The sequence below is a fragment of the Protobothrops mucrosquamatus genome, unplaced genomic scaffold, assembly GCF_001527695.2.
Source record: "Protobothrops mucrosquamatus isolate PMUCROS unplaced genomic scaffold, P.Mucros_1.0 scaffold2918, whole genome shotgun sequence".
Classification (NCBI taxonomy): domain Eukaryota; kingdom Metazoa; phylum Chordata; class Lepidosauria; order Squamata; family Viperidae; genus Protobothrops; species Protobothrops mucrosquamatus.
This window is the reverse complement of record NW_015388944.1, coordinates 63,260-71,247: the sequence shown is the minus strand read 5'-3', so window position 1 is coordinate 71,247 and position 7,988 is coordinate 63,260. Positions and strand designations below refer to the sequence as shown.

General features: G+C 40.7%; 1 protein-coding gene across 1 annotated transcript; it reads right to left on the bottom strand.

The window, feature by feature from the left end:
• Positions 1–222: 222 nt before the first annotated feature.
• On the bottom strand, positions 223–7,263 carry PRXL2C (peroxiredoxin like 2C). The gene is made up of 6 exons (XM_015825995.1): positions 7,068–7,263; positions 6,043–6,111; positions 4,048–4,101; positions 3,528–3,633; positions 2,523–2,654; positions 223–919 (listed from the first exon to the last, which is right to left on the bottom strand). The coding sequence occupies exons 1-6, from the start codon at positions 7,239–7,241 to the stop codon at positions 792–794; spliced, it is 663 nt and encodes a 220-aa protein (XP_015681481.1). The 5' UTR covers positions 7,242–7,263; the 3' UTR covers positions 223–791.
• Positions 7,264–7,988: the final 725 nt, after the last annotated feature.

Here is a 7,988-nt window from a genome sequence, read left to right as displayed (position 1 = left end):
GGACTACCTGCATTGTTGCTGAGGACTTCTGATTAACTGTATGTTAACAATACTTGCATGATTATAATTTTACCACCTCTGCAATATATAATTGATCTTTCCTTTTTTGAACTCTAGGGATCAAAGTGAGCAATGGTGTGAAAACTCAAATCTGAAACACTTTAATTGGGTGTAACACTGATTATTCTGTTACATGTACCTTAACAAAATACTGTAGAAAAATTTACAGGTAACTTTTAATTCAAGATTAACGGGGTGTCAAGACTAAAAGTAAAGACTATCCAATCAGTAGTCTACCATGAAATTAATCTCTAAGCACTTTTTTCTCAGTCAGTCTCTATTTTACAGACTTCAGAACAACATTCACTTTACTTTGGCTTTCAAGAAAGTAATTATAAACAATTAAAATTTACATTTTTGTTTTGATTTGAGGTCTTGTTTTAATCAAACACTGAAGAGGCAAAAAGACTGGTTAATTGTTACCTATACGTTTCTATCATTAACACAAATTAGTTAAATTTTAAGTGGAATAGTGTGATTTAAATAAATCCACAGACTCTATAAAATCAGTATTTCTGTGCAGCAGCTTTAATGGCTTGTTTTCTTGTTAAGTGAGTTATTGTGTCTTGAGCACAATATTAAGTTTAAAGGCCATTTTTGATGTGTAAAAATATACTCTAGAGCTACTTCTATTTTATTAATTTCACAATAACCTCATTATGGGTGAATTGCCACAATGGTTGGTTGACATATATTACTTGTCTCGGCAGATGTATTTTTCTTCTAAAAAATCATATATCAATAATCTCAGATCTGTAGGTAAAATCTACTGTTTCAACTCCAGCAAGCTGCAAAACAGTATTAATGGGGACATGGTCCAACCTGTTTTGGTCAAGGTGCACAAAGTGAATCTCATCACCTGGAACAAATGAGAAACAAATAATATTAACACTTTCATCTCCACAAAACACAGGTTCAGCATTAGCATGTTATCTAGCCAATATGGACTACAGATAGTCCTTGACTTGCAACCATTTGTTTAATGACCGTTCACAGTTACACCAGCACTGAAAAAAAGTGACTTATGATTGGTTTTCACGCTGACAACCATTGTAGCATCCCCATGGTCATGTCATCTAAATTTGGACACTTGGCAATTCACATGTATTTATAACAACTGCACTGTCCTGGGGTTATGTAATCCGCATTCGTAACCTTTCCAGCTGGAAAGGAAGGAAAATGGGGGATGCCAGATTCGCTTAACAACTGTATGACCATTCTCAATAAAATGGTTCTATAAGAATACACATTGTGCCAGACTTTGATGGGAAATATGGTCCGGGTCAGGCTTTAAAGACGACAGCCAGCATTCTGAACTGAAAACAAATCAGCAATCAATGCAGGATCTACGATACATCTTAGGTCAGGGGTCCCCAACCCCCGGTCTATGGACCGGGTACTGGGCCATGGCATGCCAGCAACGGGTCCACACAAACGAGCAAAGCCCCATCCGCGGGATACAGGCAGCACACAAAACCACGCACTCACCGGTTTGTGGAAAAACCTTTTTCCACGGAACTGGTCCCTGGTGCCCAAAAGGTTGGGGACCTCTGTTTTAGGTAATTAAATCTGCTACCTTTGGTTAGCACACTGCTGCACTTTGAAGCAACTGAAGTATACATGTCATCTTTCCAGGCACTCTTATGTAGTAGTTGTAGTAATCTAGTCATGAGGCAACCAGGGTGTCATTTGCAGGGTGTTCCGAATCAGACAGACCACCTAACTGGTGAATAGCCACTACTCCAGAAGGAATTATGACTCCAGGAATGGAGAAACATGAATTTGTCAAGAACTACAACTGAAGCCAAGACAATCACTAACCAACAGCAACTTTGCCTTGCAGGGATTAAATCAAACCTTATTTTGACCCTCTTACCCTCTATATACTGAGTTAGGATTTCTACAGCATCCATGGCTCCATGTGGGATGGCAATATTCAATTCAATACCAAGAAGATAGTGATAATATATGTCCCGAAACTGATATATGAGCTTTTTCAAAAACTTCATGTAGATGCTACATGGAAAGAGTTGTGACATCCCAAAATAAATGACTGTCTCTTTCTCCTTGCATACCAACTGAAGCTGCTTGCTAAGGAAGGAATAGAACCACTGCAAAAAAAGTGTTATCCTTGTCTTTGCAGGTATTTTACTAAGATACTAGGAATGTTGGAATCAAATGCTACTGAGAGGTCTACAAGGAAAAGGAAAGGTTCATTTCCTCCCTTCAACACCCAACAAAGTTCCAACAACTTTTGCAATAAAGTTACACAAGAAAGGAATGTTGGATTTGGGTCAGTAGTGAAGTGGCCTGAGCCCAGAAAAGGACTGAGGACAATGTCTTCCATTACCCAATCACATGGCTTCTGCTCTGAGCTAAAGGCCATTCCAACATGACTATAAAACAGATTTGCCTATCCCTGGCCTAGCCAACAAGAAGCTGTAAATTTATGGTTACCTTACCTGGTCCTAAAATGAAAGTGCCTCCCTGCTGAGCTGGATCACCCTGAAAATCAAATGCAGGGCTTGTCATTGCCCTCCACATGCTTTTAATGCTTCCTGATAGCAAACTGGATTTAACATGAGGGCTGTGCACTGAAAATAAGAGCAGAAGGGAAGTTCACTTGGCAAAAAGCATACATTAGCTCTGTTGGCATTATGAATACACTAGGCTGCAGACCTATAGGCAGCTACCAGCAAGCAATTCCATTAAGATTAGAACTAATTGCGAAGGAAATAAATGTGCTTTAGATCAAAGTACCTTGGATTCTAACATATCCCACATAGGAAACATTTCTGCATGATTTGGCACTGTCCAGGATTTTCCACAGTTGGAGAATATATTAATGTTTGAATCAAAATCAGATGCAGTTTGGCAGAGCAACAAACTCCTAAGGGAGGAGTCCCAGCCCCCGGGCTGCGGCCCACTACCGGGCTGTGGCCTATTCTTAATTGAATCGTGCAAATGGGCTGGCGGGAACTCATACCCGCCGGCCCACTACTCATGCAAGGGCTGCATGCACATGTACGCATGCATGTTTGCTGGCCTGCTGTTCCCGTGTCCCAGTTCTCTCTTCCCCTCCCAGCCGGGCTGCCAAGCTGCAAAGATTGGGGACCACTGTCCTAAAGGACAATTTTTTCTTCAATTGATACCTGCTATAGAGCAGTGATCCTCAACCTTGGGAGCTTTAAGATGTGTGGACTTCAACTTCCAGAATTTCCAAGCCAACTTTGCTATAGGAGAGGCTAGACAACCACCTGACAGAGATGCTTTCATTTGGATTCTTGCACTGAGCAGGAGGTTATACAGTGGCCAACATGGCCTCTCCAACTCTATAATCAAATCAGATCTGAATGGTATTCTTGATTTTTTTTAATGTATTTAAAAGATGGAGTTTTCAGTTTATACATCATTAAGTAAACATATATCAGTAGTTTCTGATACCGACAGTCAGTAGCACAACCCACCTGCTGAGCTGGAGGTTTCCCCTCTTTTCATGCCAAGAATTTTATAAATTTCTCTTCCTGGATCTACATATATTTCATGAGGGTAACCTGTCAGATTACAAAATGGCTGCAAACAACATATGTTAAGTATTAATGTAATACACAAGACAGTTCTATTTTTGAAAGCAAATGGTGCAATCCCGGTCACCCTTGCTTTTAAATCCCATTCCACTGAGTTGAATTTTCTTCCAATTAAACATGTTTAATCTGGGCTTTGGCAGCTCTAAGCATGCATGATAGAAGTACGTTCTCCTAAAAAGAATATGGATAATTTCCAGGAACTTGGAAAGAAGCTTTCAAAGCAGCTTTAGTGCCTACCTTATTTAAGCAGTCTTATTTATATAGGGGTATGCACATGTGTACATCTAGTATATATGTGTGAATGTGTTTATGGGTGGACATGCTTAGAGGTGCACAAACTGAAAAGAGCTACATTTACAATCACCTCAACAGAATAAACTTGCTCTTCACTTGCACTTACCCGAATATGATGATGTGCTGATTGCCCAATAACCATAAGTCTAACATTTGCATCCTAAAGGAATGAAAAATTTAAAAAAACCCAATCTTAAAATTGCTCACTAATACTTAACAATTCAATCTCTGTGCCAGACTAAAAATTAGATTCATGCAAATCTTTGAAGCAATTTTTGCTTTAACAAAGACTTGGCCTTCCTTTAAAGCAGCTTCATAAAATGACATGGCCTCCACTTTTAAATAACCGAGTGGAGCAGTGGTATCATTTAGCTACAGGAAATGAGCTCCTGCACATATGCACCAGCCCTTTTCCCACTGAGAAAAGCATCGGAAGCGCCTTTTAACAAAACGCAATGAGCCCCTGACAATAGAGGACAGATCAAATTACCTTCTCAGTACGAAGCATTCTGTTTTATACAGCAATACCAGAAACCTGGACTTCATAGCAGCTGAGGCATCATGTAATTAAAGATTTAGTGCTTGCATTATATATATTAAGTTAAATTCGGGTAGAATATTTGTTTTGGCATAGCAGAGTTTATGAATTTAGCTCCTGTGGTTACTTGATAATTCAATGAATTGTGCAAACCCAGACAATGAATTAACCCAGTAACCTAGGTCAGCATGTGGTTGAGACTACCCTATCACCCTAACATTAATGGTCTTCTAGGAATTTACAATACATCTCCATTAGTGGAGACAGATATGCTGCCATAAATACTTTTAGATCACTATGTTAATTGTATAATATTGCTGATTATACCAATCATACTTTAGAATGGTTATTTGAATGTTAACTATTTAGTGATAATTAAATCAACATCCCTATGACAAAATCACAGTGAGTCATTGTTTGCTAGTGCCAGAGGCTGTAAAAACTTGAGGTAGTATTAACAACTTTTATTACATAACTCCTTAGGAAGTGGATAGGGCCCTTTGCAGTATTCATCCTGCCACTTCTGCCTTATCTCCTTTTGAAAAACAACCTGTTGCAATAAGCATTACATTAGAACTAGGACAGGGGTAGGCAACCTTGGCTCTTTTATGACTTGTGGACTTTAACTCCCAGAATTCTTGAGCATGCTGGCTTAAGAATTCTGGGAGTTGAAGTCCACAAGTCATAAAAGAGCCAAGGTTGCCTACCCCTGAACTAGGATCTTCTAAGACACTGGGGATCTTAGCTTTCTTTGTTCAAAGGAATTCTTAGAAGCCTATCAAGGAATCATCACTGTAAATACCAGGAATGGCTAATCAATGTTTCCAAATATGTAGCACATCAAAATATCTAAATGGCCTGGAGTTTAGCTGTTACCTAATTTGAAAAATATCTCATTCATTTAACCACCAAGGCAGGGCAATTTTCAGAAAGATCTGAGATTCCTATGGGAAAATCCAGACTTTACACCTTCTAATGGTTTCCAATTCCAAATCATTTAGACCCTTAAAAAATAAGTTGCTATAAACTGACCAGGAGCCAGTGTTACTGTAGGTATCTTTCATATAGCTGATTTCAAAGTCTATATGGCCTTCAAGGAGCTCTGTATATTTCAAAATCTATTGGGGTTTAGTGACCTCAAAGGTCTACAATCTTCAGATAGCCAATTATGATTCTTTAAGGTGAGATTAGTTGCATCCTGAACTTTATCTTGAGGGCAGATGAAGTTTCCATAATGGATGATTAGCTAAAGCATACATTAATGGATTTTCTCCAAATCTGTATAACCTGACAATAATTACTTCTATAGCACACTGTATTAATCAACATCCAATATCTTAAAATTATACAGTATTTCAAAGGCTGACAATCTTGAACATGCACTTTTAAGACTATAATATAGCCATATTTTCTTGGGAATCAACACCAATAGACAATTCCCAGTAATTGTTCTTTTTTTCAACACAAGCATATATAAAAGCAAATTCACATTATGTAACTTTAGGGAGACTGCAAACTTCTATGTTAGTCGCCATATTATATATAACTTTTGTTTGCACTTACTTGCAAAAATTTCTTGGGAATTTTGCCCAGATCTTCCACATATTCTTTACAGATGTAGCACAAAAAATGCTGGAAAAACAAACCAACAATGGAGTGCTCACATTATACATTTGCAAGATAATCTTCCGTTTATTAAAGTCTGCTTTATTTGTCCCTGTGTGTTGAATTTATAAAGATCAGGGCACCACAGAACGATAAATAGGTTAAATGTTCTGCAACATTCAGGCACAGTGCTGATCCAGTTTTTTGTTCACCAACTTTACTATCTAAATTACAAAGAGGTGTGTTTACAGAACATCCTAAGCCACAAGCTACAGTGGCTGGTCACACAACAGGCGCAGCTTTAATGTGATTGCTTTGGTTCTGCCTTTGTGTGATCCATTCCCGAATTAAGTTTAATTTTGAATTAATTTAAATTAAGTAACTTAGCACTGCCTCGCGCGTTTGGAGGATAACGCGTGATCCTAGCCTGCACACGCTTATTCGGAAGTAGGCCGCACCCTCTAAACCAGTGTTTCTCAACCTTGACAATTTTAAGGCATGTGGACTTCAACTCCCAGAATTCCACAGCCAGCAATGCTGGCTGTGGAATTCTGGGAGTTGAAGTCCACATGCCTTAAAATTGTCAAGGTTGAGAAACACTGCTCTAAACGAGCAAGCGGTCGCGGCTGCGGGAAGCCCCTTGCCCTGGGCGAAATCCCCCCAACGTTTAGCCCGGGTTCAATCTCCAAACTGGCACGTATCATTTACAAACCGTTACCATTTGCAGTACTTGTCCCTCCGATCTCTCCGTTGTCAATCATGATGGGCTAACTTTACTAATAGAAATCCAAGATGCCTGTTTACAAACCGAAGGTTGCCCATGCTATAGCTTAGCCAGGAGCGCTTCAATCAACTTGGAGGCTGCCTTCCCTGCGCGTAACGCTTCGGCACTTTCCGCCCAAACTTTTCCTGGCATAACAAAGGCAACTGCAGATGTCATTCCACAGCTGGGTTGTTGCAGCCAGGCCGGGGGCCTCTCTCACCCTTAAGAAGATCACGATCGTCTTCTGTTCCTTGTAAAGAGCCCCGAAGGGGATCCTGTTCCCCACCGCGTCCTCCACCAAGCGCTGGGCGACGTCTCGCAATTCCGCGGGGTCTTCCTGGGCGCGCTGCCAATCCGTTCGAGCGGCGATTTGCTCCGTGACCGGATCTCCCATGCTGCAACGCCCCAACCCAAACCGATCCCGGCTAACAGAGCCAAGAGGGATGTGCGGATTCCGAGGGAGTGGTTTTCTTTCCCGTTGCGGGATGAGCTCCTCCTCCGGTGGAAGCCGCAGAAGCGCTTAAAAGGAGGGCGAGGTAAAAACAAACGAACAAACAAACAAAAAACACCGATTCTTTGGAAGTTTCCTCGATGCCGGAAAAGCACTCGGAGAACTCAGATCGGCTCTGACTTCACTGGGCTTTCGAGCAGCGAGGCTTTATTGTTTAGAGCAAGGGTATCCAGCCTTGCCAACTTTAAGACTTGTGGACTTCAACTCCCAGAATTCCCCAGCCAGCCATGGGAATTCTGGGAGTTGAAGTTCACAAGTCTTAAAGGTGTCAAGGTTGGATACGCCTGGTTTAGGTGTTGCATTCGTTTTCCCTTTTCTTTTCGGATCTCTTCAAGTTTTTCCCCTCTCGAACAGCCATGGAAGGCGACGGAAGAAGGCAGCTTGTTTGTGCATATATCACATAGTCTCGGAATGATGATCCCAAATAGTGGAACAGCCCGCCTCCTGGAATCATGAGTGCTCCCTCCCTGGAGATTTTCAAGAAAGGTTTGCCCTTTTTCTGGAATTGTATCAGGATTCTTGCATTGGGCAGGGGGTTGGACTAGAAGACCTTTAAAGCCCCTTCCAACCTGTGATTCTAAGCTCAGGGGTCTGAGAATCAAATAAGAGATAAGATAACCTTTACTGTCA